The sequence below is a fragment of the Meles meles genome, chromosome 21 (assembly GCF_922984935.1).
Source record: "Meles meles chromosome 21, mMelMel3.1 paternal haplotype, whole genome shotgun sequence".
In the NCBI taxonomy this organism is placed as follows: Eukaryota; Metazoa; Chordata; class Mammalia; order Carnivora; family Mustelidae; genus Meles; species Meles meles.
In genome coordinates, this window is record NC_060086.1 from 41,940,093 (window position 1) to 41,955,913 (window position 15,821).

The 15,821-nt window shown below is 60.9% G+C and overlaps 2 protein-coding genes across 6 annotated transcripts; one reads left to right on the forward strand and one right to left on the reverse strand.

The window, feature by feature from the left end:
* Nucleotides 1–370: 370 nt before the first annotated feature.
* On the forward strand, nucleotides 371–12,401 carry PKMYT1 (protein kinase, membrane associated tyrosine/threonine 1). 4 transcript variants are annotated; one of them, XM_045993323.1, is made up of 10 exons: nucleotides 371–645; nucleotides 2,364–2,457; nucleotides 2,763–2,869; nucleotides 7,594–8,099; nucleotides 8,868–9,361; nucleotides 10,106–10,212; nucleotides 10,324–10,496; nucleotides 10,581–10,738; nucleotides 11,514–11,612; nucleotides 11,698–12,401. In XM_045993323.1, the coding sequence occupies exons 4-10, from the start codon at nucleotides 7,749–7,751 to the stop codon at nucleotides 11,807–11,809; spliced, it is 1,494 nt and encodes a 497-aa protein (XP_045849279.1). In that variant the 5' UTR covers nucleotides 371–645; nucleotides 2,364–2,457; nucleotides 2,763–2,869; nucleotides 7,594–7,748; the 3' UTR covers nucleotides 11,810–12,401. The 4 variants fall into 4 exon arrangements, with proteins under 4 accessions (XP_045849279.1, XP_045849280.1, XP_045849281.1 ...); XM_045993324.1 differs by having other exon boundaries at nucleotides 2,401–2,457; XM_045993327.1 differs by lacking the exon at nucleotides 371–645 and having other exon boundaries at nucleotides 2,135–2,457; nucleotides 11,514–11,600.
* On the reverse strand, nucleotides 12,386–15,267 carry PAQR4 (progestin and adipoQ receptor family member 4). Of its 2 annotated transcripts, none has more exons than XM_045993328.1 (3): nucleotides 14,913–15,267; nucleotides 13,388–13,609; nucleotides 12,386–13,235 (listed from the first exon to the last, which is right to left on the reverse strand). In XM_045993328.1, exons 1-3 carry the CDS (start codon nucleotides 15,076–15,078, stop codon nucleotides 12,802–12,804), a joined length of 822 nt encoding a protein of 273 aa, XP_045849284.1. In that variant the 5' UTR covers nucleotides 15,079–15,267; the 3' UTR covers nucleotides 12,386–12,801. The 2 variants fall into 2 exon arrangements, with proteins under 2 accessions (XP_045849284.1, XP_045849285.1); XM_045993329.1 differs by having other exon boundaries at nucleotides 13,388–13,811; nucleotides 14,913–15,042.
* Between the last annotated feature and the right edge of the window lie 554 nt (nucleotides 15,268–15,821).

The window sequence follows — 15,821 nt, forward strand, 5'->3', positions numbered from 1 at the left end:
CCCTGCCCTGATGCCTCCGGGACACCGCTGCCACACCTCCAGGCCCTCCCAACGCTGACCTCTGTTAACGTCCTGTCTCCACCCGCCCGGCTTATTAGACCTGTGCTAGTGTGAAATGAGGCACACACCCAGAAGCGTGCGTAAGACAAACGCACACTGTGACACACCTACACAACACCCACCGCACCTGACAGCAAGACCAGCTCCCCCGACGCACCCACCACAATCCCCTCTGCCACACGGTGCCCTGTTTGCACCTGGGCCGCCCTTTCCCCGCTTTTCTTAAGTCACGTTAGTCCAACTTCCCTGGGAGAGTCTGGGTGTGGCCACGTGCTGTTGCGGCGACGGGACACACGGGGGCGCGCGGGGCTGGAGCCGGCTCTCACCTGAGTGCGGGCGGGACCCCTGGAAGCCAGCGCTTGGGCCCAGGGCCGGGGATGGGGGAGGGGGAGCTTCTTCGCGGGCTCAGCCCCCTCCAAGTTCTTTGGTCTCAAAGCCTGTGGACCCTTGCCTCTGCCCCTGTGGTCCCAGGGCGGGTGTGGGGGTCCTGGTTCCTCTCCCCAGGCACTTCCTTTTGGCCCTGGGAGCTGCTTTGAAAACCTGTACAACTCGATGCAAACGACAGAATGTTGCTGTTATTAAACGGTGAGTAAGCTCCTACGGTGCTTGCTTGGCCTTGAGCTAATCCCCTTGCTTTCATTTTCTTATGTAGTGCTCCTACCCTACAAGGACGTGGGAACGCTCGTCTCCATTTTACAAACATGGAAACAGATCCAGAAACAAAGCAACTCGCTCACAGCAGCACAGCCTACCTGTATAGCAAAGCAGGGCCGAGCCCTAATTTTCCTTACTCCACGACCGGTGCTCTCTCCTACTATCTGTACTTAACTTCATATTACAGCCCTTCCACAGAGGGAAATATCCCTTGGAAGTATATCTTTGAATTTTAAAAATATTTACTTTAAATAACTGCAAAGCAGGCTTTCAAGACTGGGCAGCTGGAAGAAGCCCAAGGTCCCGGACTCCTGGGAGATGGGACTGGCAGAGGGGATGGCAGCTGGAGAGAGGCCCACCTGCTTCCCCAGGCCTCCTGGGGACAAGCCTGGGGTCTTTCACAAGGATCCAGCCTGAGTCACAGGGGCTGTGGCTGCCAGAGATGCAAATGCAAAGGAATGGTGTATGCGGGGCGGGGATCCAGCCCCCAGAGGAGCTCCAGGTCTATGGGCCGAACCTGATATGCCAGGCCCTCCCGTGCTGCTCCATGAACTGGAATGTTCCCTGAAGGTGCAGGCACAATGGGCTGGGAACCCTAACCTGTCAGAAACTTGGGGGATGGCTGGTCAACAAATAAACCAGTAAATAGAGGACAGGATTTCAGATAGAGGAAGTGTAAAACGAAAATAAGGTGCGACGAGATGGGGAGTGTTCTAGAGAGGGCGGCCTGGAAGCGCCCCGTTAAACGGATAAAAGGTGCCCTATGTGAAGGAAGGGGCAACCCCCCAGCCGCGCTATTGTTAGGAACCAGCCCTTGCCCTGCCCCGGCTCCCCGCTAAGGACTTTAACGGGATCATCCAATTTGAACCGCTAGCTGCTTGGGGGAGGCGGTGTCAATCAGCCCAGTTTTTGCAGGAGAAGAGACTAATCCGAAGCCCGGAAAGGCCCGGTGCGTTCCCGAGGTCGTTCAGCCCGGGAGGGGCTCAGGCAGGCTAGAGTTGAGCTCGAATCTCAAATCCGGAGAATGGTTGGGGCTGCCCCGGAGGCGGCCGCGGCCAGTCTGCAGGGCTTCCCCGGGGGTGGGGGAATGTCTGGCATCCCGGTGAGGCGCCCGGCAGGCACGAGGGCGCCCCACCCCGCTGGGACCCGGAGGCCGCAGGGACTTCCGTCTGGTCCCGAGGGACCGCCTCCTGGGGCAAACCGCCCCTTTTCCAGTCTCGAAAACCAAGCCAGCGAGGCGAGGGCGGTGGGTGCGGGACTGGGGTCTGGAGGTCTGTCCGCATCCCGGGAACCGAGTGGGAGAGGTCCGCCGGCCAAGTCGGAGCCCGCGCCACCCCTCACCGGGACACCGCGCCGCGTCGCAGCCTCCGCCCCGGCTGGCGCCGAGGAGACGTCGCGCCTGCGCAGTGAGAGGGCACGGCCTCAGGAGCCGGGGGAGCGGGCCCGGTGACGCGCACGCAGAGACGTGGGGGGCGGAGCCCCGGCGCCCTGGGCGCCTCTGATGGGCTGCATCGGGGAGTGGGCGGAGCAGTAGGCGTTCCTGGGCGGGGCCTCGAGGCCGGTTTGGAATTTTTGGCGCGAGCCGGCTCTGCGCGCGTTCACGGGCCGTTCCCCTCCGAGAGTCCTCGGGTAGAGACTGTCGCCCGCAGGCCCCAGCCCGCCTGACCGCCCCGGGGGCTTCCGCAGCCTCCGCCGACCCGGCATCTGGGACCTTGCTGAGCTGCTCCCCGCCCACCCCTCCAGGTGAGCCCAGGCCGGGTCCTGAGGGCGGTGGGCCGGGACTCCCCTCCCGGCAGCCTCCGCCCCGTGACAGCCCCTGCCGGGGTCAGCCTCAACCGCTCCGGGCCCCGCGGGGTCGCGCCCTGCCCGCGGCGGCCCCGCCCCCTGCCCCTGCCGCGGCTCCCGGGGCGGACCCGGCCTCCCGGCCTTCCCCGGCCTCCCTGGCCCCTTTTCTGGGAGCGCCTTTCCGCGAAGACCGGCCCCGCCTCACCGGCCCCTCCCCGGGAGCAGCTCCGCACCCTTGACAGCCTCCCTCGGATGTTCGCCAGGGTTTCCCCGCGCCCACGGAGGTGAACCAGCTGTGGCCCTGCCCGGGAGGAGCTCACAGTCTAGCGCGGTAGACCGTGGTCAGCGATGTGTCCGGCCCAGTGAGAGGGTGAGGAAGCTCCAGAGGTCACGCAGGCCGGCCTGCTCCGGGCCACCCGGGACTCGCGGGGGAGCCCCTGTTCCTTCTCTCTCCCCTGTCCCCTCCCCAAAGCTGTTCGGCCAGGCCGAGTGGTGCTAGAATGCAAGGGATATTGGGGTGGTCTGAGAGCTGGTGTAAGAGGCAGGTGCCTGGTGTCCCCAGCGTGCTGGGACGGGGCCTCTCACCAGCGCGGGAGGGGGTTCTGACACCCTGGTTCTGCGCTCCAGGAAACCTGACATGGGAATCCTGAGGTGAACCCTGCGGAGGGAGGGTCCCCACAGGGTGTAGTGTGTCTTCCCCGCAGGCCCCTGGGAGGGGGGGGGTCCCCTCCCCTGTCCTCTCACTGTCCCAGCCACTGGAGGGCACACTTCAGACGACTGACTGCTCCCTCCTGGTTCTGTTACTGACTCTCTCCCTGCTGGGTATGGTATCTTTTGATACACTGTGGCTTCCTCTCCGAATTGGACTCCTCCTCTTTGGTCTTCTTGCTTTTGTTTCTGTTATAACATTATAGCAACATAAGAGCCCTTTCCCTCCCAACACACACCTTGCAACGGCTGCACTTTGTGTGTTCCTTCGGTTACCGCTCGGAACACTATTATATATTACTTGTTATGTAGCAGCATTTACTGGGGGATCTGTATGCCAGACACTGGGCTGAGCCTTCCCTGAGGTATTGCGGTCCACAGCGCCCTGTGGCCCAGTGTGTTTCTGAATTCAACATGTTTCTTGATTTTAGAAAGCTAATAGGGTACACACATCATTTATATGTAACATCACCTGTACGCCTAGGACATCATCCCGTCATCAAACCCATTAATATTTCTGTCAAGAAATACATGAGTATTCACTGTTAGAGGGAAAAAGAAGTCAAGTCAGAGTTTTCTGCTCGATGATTGTTGCATGTAGAGATCCAGTCGTTCCAGCACTGTTTGTAGAGAAGACTTCTTTCCCACTGAATGGTTTCGGCCCCCTTGTCCAAGTCAATTGACTATGAGTGTCAGGGTTTATTTCTAAACTCTCAGTTGCATTTCCGTGATCTATACATCTGTCCTTCTGTGAATACCTCTGTTCTGATTCCTGTAGCTTTACAATCGGGAAATGCAAGACTTCCTACTTTGTTTCAACTATTCTGGGACCTGTGAAATTCCGTATGAATTTTAGGATCAGCTTCTCAGTTTCTAAAAAGAAGCCAGCTGGGATTCTGATTCTGATTTTACTGAATCTGTAGATCAGTTTGGAAAGTATTGCCATTTTTTATCTATGTTAATTTTTTGGATCTATGAACATATAATGTCTTTCCATTTATTTATGTCGTCTTTACTTTGAGAAGCTGAGGGAAGAATGGAAAGCAGGTCTATACGTATAATGTTTTTTTTTTTAAGATTTTATTTATTTATTTGACAGAGATCACAAGTAGGCAAAGAGTCAGGCGGAGAGAGAGGGGGAAGCAGGCTCCCCGCGGAGCAGAGAGCCTGATGCGGGGCTCAATCCCAGGACCCTGGGATCATGACCTGAGCCGAAGGCAGAGGCTTTAACCCACTGAATTACTTTTCAGTGTACTAGAATTCATTGTTTATGCACCACACCCAGTGCTTCATGCAATCCCTGCCCTCCACAATACCCACCACCAGGCTGGTCCAACGTCCCACCCCCTGCCCCTTCAAAACCACATAATTACTTTTATCCGTGCTTTGTTTCTTCATATAGATTCCAATTACTATTTGGAATCATGTACTTTTAGCATGGAGAACTACCTTTAGTTTTTCTTATAAAGCAGCTCTATTAGCAATGAATTTTTTGTTTTTATCCAGGAATGTCTTTATTTTGGCTTTATTTATTTATTTGTATTTTATTTATTTATTTGACAGAGAGAGAGAGAGAGCACAGCAGGGGAGGTGGCAGGGGGAGAAGCAGGCTCCCCGCCGAACAGGGAGCTGGATGTGGGGCTCCATCCCAAGGCCCTGGGATTATGACCTCAGCTGAAGGCAGACACTTAACCAACTGAGCCACCCAGGCACCCCATTTTGCCTTTATTTTTATTTTTTTTTAAATTTTATTTATTTATTTGACAGACAGAGATCACAGATAGGCAGAGAGGCAGCCAGAGAGAGAGGAAGGGAAGCAGGCTCCCTGCTGAGCAGAGAGCCCGATGCGGGGCTAGATCCCAGGACCCTGAGATCATGACCTGAGCTGAAGGCAGAGGCTTTAACCCACTGAGCCACGCAGGGGCCCCTTGCCTTTATTTTTAAATTAACTCTCCCTCTCTCTCTTTTTTAGATTTATTTACTTATTTGTCAGAGAGAGAGAGAGCACGCACAAGCAGGGGGAGCAGCACGCAGAAGGAGAAACAAGCTCCCCACTGAGCAAGGAGCCTAACATGTGACTTGATCCCAGGGCCCTGGGATCATGACCTCAGCTGAAGGCAGACACTTAACTGACTGAGCCACCCAGGCGCCCCTATTTTGCCTCTTATTTTTGAAAGATAGTTTGTTGGATATAGAATTCTTGGCTGACAAACTCCCCCCCGCCCCGCCCCCGACACTTTGAATATGCCACCCCACCGCCTTCTGGCACTGGCTGTTTCTGGTGAGAAGTCAGCAGTTAATCTCCTGGGGTGGGGGGCTTGTAAGTGATGAGTCCTTTTCCCTCCTGCCACTCTCAAGATCGTGTCCTTGGTTTTGGCTGTCAGCACTTTTTAATAGGACGCTTCTGGATGTGGATCTCTTGGCTTATCCTACCCGAAGTTCATTGAGCTCGTTGGCTAGGTTGATGCGTTTTTCTTGGGGCAGGAGGTTTCTCTGGGAATCACATTTGGGAAGTTTTCCCGTTATTTCTTAGTGTATTTTCCCTGCTGCTTCTCTTCCTTCCTTCCCACGTGCCATTCTGCCGACGCTGGCGTACTTAATGGTGTTTTACTTTTCTCCGAGGCTCTGTTCCCGCTTCTTCCTGATTTGTTCCCTCTGTTCCCCAGCCTGAATCATCTCTCTCCGTCTGTCTTCAGACTAGCTAGCATCCTGCCAGCTCAAATCTGCTGTTGGCCACCTCCCGGGAGGGTTCCCATTTCGGTATTATACCTTTCATTCCCATAATTTCCACTCTGTTCTTTTTATAATTTCTATCTCATTATCAAAATTCTTTACTTGGTGAGGTGTTGCCGTCACAGTTCTCTTTACGCCCAGTTCCCTTTAGTTCTTTGAACACAGTTGGAGTGGCTGCTTCGACATCTTCATCCATGAAATCTGACATCTGGTCCCTCTTACATCTGGTTGTTTCTGTCGTCTGCTTTGTTCCTGTGTGTGGGTCACACTTCCCTATGTCTTTGTGTGTCTTGTAATTTGTTGTTGTTGTGGAAAACTGGATATTTTAGACAGTGCTACAGCGACGGTGGGGGCTGGTTTCTCACTGGTCCTCTGCGGCTTGTGACTTTGTTTGCTTGTTTATTTGCTTCGTGACTGGCTGGGCCCTTGTACTGACGTCTCTCTCACCCCCTCCTTGGAGGGCCCAGCCGGGCACCCCGTGCACCCCTTGGAGCACCAGGGGCTTCCCAGGGGCTCTCTCTGCCCTTCCCCACCCTCAGCTCTTACTCCGCTAGTTGTGGGCTGATGGTCCCACTGTTTCTGACGCTGCCTCGGCCTCCACTGCTCCATAGACTGATCTAATTAACTTGGGGCACCTTTAACAAGGGAGCTTTTGCACTCAGTGTCTGGGGTGTGTTCTGACCCCAGCAGGGCTCTTGCCAGCTGTCTCCTTCCCCAGTTCTCTCTGGGAGGCTGGCTGGCCCATGGGTACTTTGTTGCAGTAGTGGTGGTGCCAGCTTCCTCGCGTTTGCTGACCACCCAAACCTCCTCCTCACGTTTGCTGACCACCAAAACCACCTGCTCGTGTTTGCTGACCACCCAAACCTCCACTGACTTCGAGAGCGCCTTTAAGCTGGAACTTCCCACACATTGTTTCAAAGAAAGTCTCCCCCCCCCCGCCCGCCCCCAGAGAGAGCCTCAGAACTTTCTGTGTCATTGTGTGCTTCTCCACAGGCAGAATCCCTAGGCCGCAGCTCCGGAGCGGAGGACAGGGACGGTGGTGCCTGTCTCCCCGGGTGACACTGCTGCCTTAGGGTGGGGACAGCAGCCTCTGGCCTTCTCTGCTCACCTTTCCCACGGGGGAGCCTCCTTCCTGTGAATGAGCTTGGGCTTCAGCGATCAGGCCTCCGTGTTCCCGGCCCCCTGGCCCTGAGGTCGAGCTTTTGCCTCTTGAGCAGGGGCTGATGGCAGAGGGAGCCCCCGGCCTGTCTGCTGCACTGCGGGAGCGGAGCTCGGCCACCCGCAGTGGGAAGCGGAGCGTCACGAAATGAGTTTCAGCCCCACAGCTGGGAGAAAGAAGTCAGGAAAGAAACTTGGCTTGAGACCTTTGTTTTTACTTTTGAGTTGGAGAGAAGAGATGCTGGGCCTGTGTTAATACTTCCGCCTTACATTTTTGGAAGAAGGTGTATATTTTCAGGCCAAACAGCTGGTTGTGACGGGGCAGGGACACACAGCAGGCGGTCTGGCTCCGGAACCTGCCTCAGCTTAAACTCTGCTGGGCTGTGGGAGTCTCTAGGACACGGCCTTGCTTTTCACTTTATGCTTCCATGACCTCCAAGGTACAGATGACTGTGTGCTGGCGTATACGTATTTGTCCTCTGCCTTCTCCCGCAGGTGCTCGGTGTCCCTGTGGCCTCCATGTTTAAAGCTACACGTGCGTGTGGAGTGGGCGCAGCTTTCTTCCGAAGCCCCTTTGGGGCCACAGGACAGGCACTGTTTGAGTGGACACAGTGCTCTGTACTGTGCGCTTGGGGGCTCCTGCGCTGGCCATGCCCGTGCCCACGGAGGGCTCCCCTCCCCCGCTGAGTGGTACCCCTGTCCCAGTCCCAGCCTACTTCCGCCATGCCGAACCTGGCTTCTCCCTCAAGAGGCCTGGGGGGCTCAGTCGGAGCCTCCCTCCCCGACCCCCTGCCAAGGGCAGCATCCCCGTCAGCCGCCTCTTCCCTCCTCGGACCCCGGGCTGGCACCAGCCGCAGCCCCGGAGGGTGTCATTCCGAGGCAAAGCCTCTGAGACCCTGCAGAGCCCCTCGTATGACCCCAGCCGGCCGGAGTCCTTTTTCCAACAGAGTTTCCAGAGGCTTGGCCGCCTGGGCCACGGCTCTTATGGAGAGGTCTTCAAGGTGAGTGGGGAAAACTACCCTGGGCCTGCTGGGGGACCCCCCCCCCCGCCTCCCTCCCCTGCTTCTCATGACTTGACAGTCTCCATCTTCCGCGCCTGATTTGACTGCTCTCCCCGGCCCCCTGCTCAGGCCCCCCATACCCACACTCCCCTTGCCTGGAGCCTGGCTCACCGCACAGTGGCTCCGGCGCCCTTTCTCCTGCCACGGCGCCAGCCCGCTCTGTGCAGTGGGCCCCCCCCCCCGTCACCTCAAGCACGCAGGCACCCAGGCTACACCCTCCACGCCACTTTTTTTTTTTTCTTAAAATATATTTCCAATCATTTATATTCCCTTTAAAACGGTCATTCTCCGTACACAAGTACTACACGGGAGACAGTTTTGTTGTTAAAAAGTACGAACAGCAACGGCCCCTGGACCAGTTCTTCGCAGAGGCAGCTCCTGTGCTCCTGGGGGTGTCTTTCCTTCCAGACCTTTCTCTGGACATGTCCAGAGTTGATCATTGAGAAACAAACTCACACAGCGCTCACCCTGCCCACGCGGTTCTGCAGCCAGCCCTCAGAACCCTCCGGGGCCACAGAGACCCTCCTGGGTCGAGACTCAGCGCTCCTGGAGTGGGCACCCAGTGTCGCTATTGCACGTGCGCGGGTCTCCCTCAGGTAGCTCTGCTAGACTGTCCACGCCCCTGCGGTCATAACAGAACCTGCCCGGCAGGCCTCTAAGTGCCGGTGCCCCCTCCCATCTCCCCCACGGGCACTACCTCCCTTCCAGGTCCGCTCTAAGGAAGACGGCCGGCTCTATGCAGTAAAGCGCTCCATGTCACCATTCCGGGGCCCCAAGGACCGGGCCCGCAAGCTGGCCGAGGTCGGCGGCCACGAGAAGGTGGGGCAGCACCCGCGCTGTGTGCGGCTGGAGCAAGCCTGGGAGGAGGGCGGCATCCTGTACCTGCAGACGGAGCTGTGCGGGCCCAGCCTGCAGCAGCACTGTGAGGCCTGGGGCACAGGCCTGCCCGAGGCCCAGGTCTGGGGCTACCTGCGGGACACCCTGCTCGCCCTGGCTCACCTCCACGGCCAAGGCCTGGTCCACCTTGACGTCAAGCCTGCCAACATCTTCCTGGGGCCCCGGGGCCGTTGCAAGCTGGGTGACTTTGGGCTGCTGGTTGAGCTGGGCACACGTGGAGCCGGAGAGGCCCAGGAGGGAGACCCCCGGTACATGGCTCCCGAGCTGCTGCAGGGCTCCTACGGGACAGCGGCGGACGTGTTCAGGTGAGGGCTGGGACGCGGGAGGCTCTGCGGGGGGCCGGGCGTGGGTGCAGGTAGCAGAGGGAGGGAAACGCCGCCCTAGTCCGAAGTCAGGGAGACTCGGCCTTGGGCTGGACACCCTGCCCTGAAGGGGTGGGGGCCCCCCTGTAGTCAAGGGGGTTCCGCAGAGTCAGGCTGTCTAAGCAGCGAGCCCTCTGGAGCCACTTCACATGGGTCCGCCCCATCCTCGCCACACAACCCCCCCGGGGGAGACCATGACCCCACTTACAGGTAACAGACACAGTGGGGCTGAGGGACTTGCCCAGAGTCCAGTTAGCATGTTGTGAGGCTGGGACTGGACCAGGCACTGGGTCCCCTTGTCTATGCTAATAATCCTGTTTGGCCTCGAAGAGTCATGTCCAGCTTTATCCACAGAACCATGACGGGAACATTAGTAACCCCGGTGCCCGTGCAGTCAGTGAGGGGTGCCAGGAGGACTCACCAGCTGCCGCAGGCTGTGCTCTGCCCGGGGTCCATGCAGCACGACACGGTCCCATCACTGGCCCTGTTGGTCCTTCTCAGGACCCCCCCAACCATGTCCCTGGCTCATGGCAGAAGACAGCACCCCCCCCTTCTTGGGCGGCCTGGAGCTCTGGGGTCTGTCGTCCCAGCCTCCCCCACCCTCTTCTTGGGCGGCCTGGAGCTCTGGGGTCTGTCGTCCCAGGGCCAACCTTGCCCCTCTCCTGTCACTGCCCCCGTCCTTCCCAGTCTGGGTCTCACCACCCTGGAAGTGGCGTGCAACATGGAGCTGCCCCACGGTGGGGAGGGCTGGCAGCAGCTTCGCCAGGGCTATCTGCCCCCTGAGTTCACGGCTGGTAAGTGGAAGGCAGGGATGGAGAGGACCGTGCTGCCCCAGGGAGGGCCGGCAGTGGGGGACACCGGGCTTAGAGCCCCTCACTCCTGACATGGCCCTGCCCTGTGGGCAGGCCTGTCCTCCGAGCTGCGTTCGGTCCTCACCATGATGCTGGAACCTGACCCCAAGCTGCGGGCCACAGCCTCGGCCCTGCTGGCCCTGCCCATGCTCAGGCGGCCTCGGCCCTGGAGCGTTCTGTGGTACGCAGCCGCCGACGCCCTCCGTCGAGGGTGGGCCCTGTGGCAGGTAAGTCGGGCGATGGGTCAGGGCGCCCCACCCTGCTCCCCGACACCAGGGTCTGATCTGCCTCCCCCGTCCCTGTCCCCACAGGCCCTGCTCTCCCTGCTGTGCTGGCTGTGGCATGGCCTGGCCCACCCCGCCGGCTGGCTGCAGCCCCCGAGCCCCCCAGCCACCCCGCCCGGCTCCCCACCCTGCAGCCTCCTCCTGCACAGCAGCCTCTCCAGCAGCTGGGACGAGGACAGCGTAGGGTGGGTGAGAGCTGAGGGTGCCGGGGGTGGGGGACCGGGGCGGTCATCACGTCCAGGCCCCAGACCCAAGAGGATTAGTGGTGAGCAGGACCCTTCCCATAAATCTAGCCCCCGTCAGGCCCTGGGACGGGACCGGAGGCCGGTGGGGTGCAGCCTGGCCATGAATGCCGCGTCTCTTCCAAGCCCGGTGTAGGGAATGCGTGGAGCAGAGCATACCGGGCAACTCTGGGCTTAGGGCACTGCTGCCCAAGTCCCCCCCAAAAGCAGGGGCTGCCGGTGTCCACAGGTGAGGCACCGAGGAGCTGGTCCTGGGAAACTCCTGGTGGCCAAGGGAGGGGCTGTAATTAAGACACTGCTGCGAAAGAGAACCACATGTTTGGGGCCCGGGCCTCAGGAGGAATCACACCATTAACCCCTTCCTTATGGAAATGTCACCCCCTTGCCACGGGGACACTTCATATCGACAGGAAGTACCTGAAAAGCTTCATCTCCACAAGGTCACTACAAAGCCAGCTGTCCTAACCCCGTGTTCTGAGACAGAACGGAGGTGGCCTTTGAGAGGTCGGGTGGCATTTCAGAGTTGTGAAAGTGCTTCTGTCAAAGGGCACCGCGTTTCCGCTGTTCCCCACGGGGTCCCCATCCCCACCCCGGTCAGGCTGGAGCCCAGCACCTGCATAGGGACAGGGTTGGTCTTGCTGCTCCCACCCAGCTGCGGCCTCCTCCCCGTGCACCCCCCACCCCTCGACACCTTACTTGTCTGGCCCATCCCGTGCAGGCTCTCGCCGTCTCCGGAGGCCATCCTGGCCAGGGCTGTGGGGAACACCTCCACCCCCCGCAACGGCTCCCCCGCCCCCCAGAACAGGTATTCACTGAGGTGAGCAGGCCCAGACTCCAGGGGGCTGGGAGGTAGTGGCTTTCAGACCCTGACTCTAATTTGTCTCTCTTCCCTCCCACCCCAGGGATGCCCTGGACCTAAGTGACATTGACTCTGAGCCCCCTCGGGGTGCCTTCCCCACCTTTGAACCTCGGAACCTCCTCAGCCTATTTGAGGACTCACTGGGCCCAACCTGAGTCTACAGGCCAGCCTCTGTGCTTTTAACCTTTTAGCCTCCCCCCCCATCCTCCTGGAGGCTGGGGTCCCTCTGGGAGCTCCAGGGGTGCCTCCTGCCTACCCACGTCTAATAAAAGGTATTTGAATCTCGGGAGCACCCGCGCTTGTTTGTGTGGTAACACGGTGCTTCCTGCCCCTTTATTGATGTTGCCCAGGGTCTGCGGCCCCAGCGTGGGCCGAGGCTGGGGCCTCATGCAGGGCCCCAGGCCAGCTGGCTGGAGGCAGGAGCCATGCGCTGCATGTAGCCGAGATTTCCTGAGCAGGCACGTCCCCAGTGTATAGGTTGCGCCATCAGAGCATAGCACTCAACGTGGAGAGGGGGCCTCAGCCCAGTGGGGCCTGCGTCCAGTGCCCTCAGCTCTGTGGCTCCGTGCTAGCTGCCCTCCTACCCCTTGGTCCTGGGATAAGAGACTGGTCCTGTTGCCCAAACCCCTCCCTCCACAGTCTCGGGACAGAAGGGAGAAGAGGGAAGGTGAGCCTCAGGCTGCAGGGAGGGCTGGCATGCAGAGCAGAAAGACAAAAGTCAGGAAACGGGCTGAAGGCTGGGCCAGGCACCCATAAGATACCTTACGTGTGGAGGCAGAGTGAGCTCATGGCTCTGGGCTGGTAGGGTTCCAACTGTCAGAGCCGGACATGACCCCGGAGTCCCTCCAGCCACGCTCTCATAGGTCACAAAGGATAAACTGAGGCCTAGGAAGGAAAGGGTTCCTTCTAGCCTACCCAGACGGTACCCTGAAGGAAGGCAGCAGGGAGGGAAAGCCAGAGCTCCGAGGTGAGTCGAAGAGGTTAGTCCACAGGGAAAAACGGACGAACAGAGGAGGGCTCCCAGCTGGGAAGTCCTGTTTGCTGGAAGCATCCAGGCCGTCGGCCCCTCCAAGACAAGGAGCAGGAGTGAAGCACGCTATTGGTTCCAGAGGACTGTCAGGAGCCAGCGTGGCAGGCTGGAGGCGGCTCAGTCTGGGGGACAGGCGTGGTGGGCGGCCCAGAGCAGGTCGGGCACGACGCCGGCGTGCAGCTGGAGGATGGAGCCCACGCTGAGCAGGTGCATGATCTGGTGGGAGTTGCCCCAGTAGTCGAAGCGGCCGGGTCCCCAGCGCTCCGGCAGGCGGGCCACATTCACCAGCCCCCCGAGCAGCGCCAGCGCATCCATGCGCAGGTAGCAGCGCAGGGAGCCTGGAGCCCCGGAGCCCAGCCCCATTCCCCGGGCCCCAAACACCAGGAGGCGGGCCGCAGCCTGCCAGCCGAAGGCGCGGAGCCGGGCACTGGTGGAGGGAGCGGTGAGGGCCCGCCAGCCGGCCACACCCGACAGCACGGTGTAGCCCAGCAGGGCGGCCGGGCGAAGCCAGGGCCGACAGGCCAGGGTGCAGTGGATGATGGGCAGAGCCCCTGAGCAGGAGAGAGAGGCAGGAGAAGGCACATCAGTCTGGGCAACTAACCGCCTGCCCTTTATACCCAGGGCTCACGTGAGTGGCCCCTGCCTTCCCCCCGCCCCCACCGGCTCCCACCCTTCAAGCCGACCCACTCTGTCCTCGGCTCACCGAGGGTGTTGACAAGGCAGACGCCGCACATGTCCAGGGCGAGGAGTCGCGTGTACACGGCGCTGCCCCCCTGGTGGCACATGAAGAGGTGATAGAGCACGGAGCCCGCGGGGGGGGCCAGGCAGGCCACACAGTGCGCGCCCCCCAGCCAGCCGTCCTTGCCCAGCTGGCCCCACGGCATGGTCGTCGGCAGCAGCACCAGGAAGCCTAGCAAGGCCAGCCCTGGGGGAGGGAGACAATGACCCATCACGCGGCTGGAGCACAGAGGACAAGTCGCGTCCTCAGGGAGTCCACAGTCTAGAGATAACACAAGAGGGATGAGGCAAGACCAGTCTTGGCAATGCTCTCAGCACAGAGAAGCCGGGCCTCTGACGGGGCAGCCCCTGTGCCTTCAGCAACTTCCGTGACGGCGGAGCTCGCGATTCTGGAAGTAGAGATGGGATCGACACTTTCAGTTGAAGACGCCGAGCGAGTGCCCGGGTGAGCCCAGCAGGTAGGCCATGGACACAGTCTTAACGCCCACACTGTTCCCGTCCCTCAGCCACATTACCTCCCCAGAAAGCCGGGGGCCCCAGTCCCCCAAACTTGGTGTGTCAGCAGAAGCCAGAAGGAGGCATGACCTCATGCTGAATTCTGAATAGGATATGTGGGCAATGACTCCAGATCCCCTGGTCACTTAGCTTGCTTCTCCCAAAGCCCGTGTGACACAAGGAGGCTTTGGATCTTTTTGTCTTCCAGAAAGGGGCAAAGTCAGGCAAGGGAGAGGGGCTGAAGAAGCTTGTTCCATCTCCTTTAGGGACTTTTCCCCCTCGTGCTCCATTCCTCTTGGCCCCAACCAGGGTGACCCTTCCCCTGGGTACTGGCATTACCCTCACAGGGGTCAAAGGTGGGCACAGCAGACAGGCTGCACACCAGCCAAGGTCTGGCGGGGCCATAGTACCCCAGTGAGGCAGGTACCAAGGTTGGGCCCAGTCTGCTCAGGCCCCTCTCTGGCGCCGGGCAGCCCAAGGACGGGCAGGGCTGTGTCAGCAGAGCAGGGCCGCGGAGGAGGGGCCGGGCGCCTGCCGGGGGTTGGAAGGAGCCGCCACCAGGCGGAGCCTCGCGGCCGGGCTGCTCCGGCCCGGGGGTGGCAGGGCAGCCGCACGGGGAGGGGCTGAGGCCTGGCTTCTTTTCCTGGGCCCCTCGAAGCCGAAGTCAACACCCATCCACGGGACGAGTGTGGGCGGGGGAGGGTGCCCCAGACGCTGGGATTATGAAAGGGGGCGGGCACCAGACTCCTCCCTGGGGCTCAGAGGGATTAAGCGGACTTGGTCCCATACTGCTTCCCTCGCCTGCCCCGGGGCCCCGCCCGGGGAGCGGAAGGACAGTTCCGTCCGGGACAATGGCAGCTTTGTCACCACAGCTCCTGGCCGTGCCAGGGCCCAGGCAGCCCAGGACCTTAGCAGTGGGGCGCTCGCCGGCCTTCCGGCCCCCGGCCAGGCTCGGGCAGGGCTGCCGCGGGGGTGGGATGCGGGGCGCAGCTCACCGTGCGTGTAGATGTTGCCCAGCTCGTTGTGCAGGTAGAAGAGGCTGCGCAGACAGCCCGAGCCGCTGCTGGCCGGCCGGTAGCCCGTCAGCACGAACTTGTTGAACTGCAGGTGCGGTGGCGAGCTGGCCCAGTCCAGCAGGCGCGGCCCGGCCAGGAACGCCATGGCCCGGCCCGGCGCGGGTGGTCCGCGCTCCCCTCGGCCCCCGGCCTCCTCCTCAGTGGTGCCACGGCGCGCGGAGACTCATCCGGATGCCCGCCCGCCGCCCAGGCTCCGTTCGCGCACGCGCCGGCCAGGGGTCCCGGCCCGCGCCCCCTCCCGCGCTGCGCACGCGCGGGCCCGGCGCCCCCACGCCGGGGCCGAGGCCGGGGACGCGCGGGGCGCCGGAGCGCAGTGCGGCGGGCCCTGCCGGGGCAGGCGAGCCGCAGGGACAGCTCGTGGCGGCGGCGGCGGCGGCGGCGGCTGCCGGTCGTCTCTTCGCAGCTGGGAGGACGGGTGCGGCCGGACGCTGGTGGGGACGCCAGACTCCGCCCCAGCTGCTCGCCCCCGCCATCCCGCCAGCGTTTCGCGCGCGGTGCTCGTGACGTAGGCCCCGCGAGGGCCAATGGATGCGGCTGGCTGGGGAGGCCCCGCCCATGCCCGCCCAGACTTTTGTTTAATTAGCATAATATATGCGGTCCCAGATTCATTTGCATGGGGTAGTTGTGGGCGAGGGATCCAGAGTTTTGGGTCCGGGTGGCTCTGCTGGAGAGGCCCCGGCGCCTGAGTCTGCCTTGCGCACCCAGGCTTTCCGCGCGAACCCCCCAGATCGAGGCACCCTTGGGCACTCACCCTCTCACGCACCCTCACCCAGCCCCACCCCTCACCCGGGCTCTGTCCAAGGTGCTGCCGGCCCCGGACCTTCGGAC

Bases quoted from the DNA above. Each gene is read 5' to 3' on its own strand.
- PAQR4 (XM_045993328.1), bottom strand. From the start codon at position 15,078: ATGGCGTTCCTGGCCGGGCCGCGCCTGCTGGACTGGGCCAGCTCGCCA. The intron at 13,610-14,912 runs GTGAGCTGCGCC...TCCCTCCCCCAG, and splicing joins GGGCAACATCTACACGCACG to GGCTGGCCTTGCTAGGCTTC. The intron at 13,236-13,387 runs GTGAGCCGAGGA...TCTCCTGCTCAG, and splicing joins CTGCCTTGTCAACACCCTCG to GGGCTCTGCCCATCATCCAC.
- PKMYT1 (XM_045993323.1), top strand. From the start codon at position 7,749: ATGCCCGTGCCCACGGAGGGCTCCCCTCCCCCGCTGAGTGGTACCCCT. The intron at 8,100-8,867 runs GTGAGTGGGGAA...CCTCCCTTCCAG, and splicing joins CTTATGGAGAGGTCTTCAAG to GTCCGCTCTAAGGAAGACGG. The intron at 9,362-10,105 runs GTGAGGGCTGGG...CGTCCTTCCCAG, and splicing joins ACAGCGGCGGACGTGTTCAG to TCTGGGTCTCACCACCCTGG.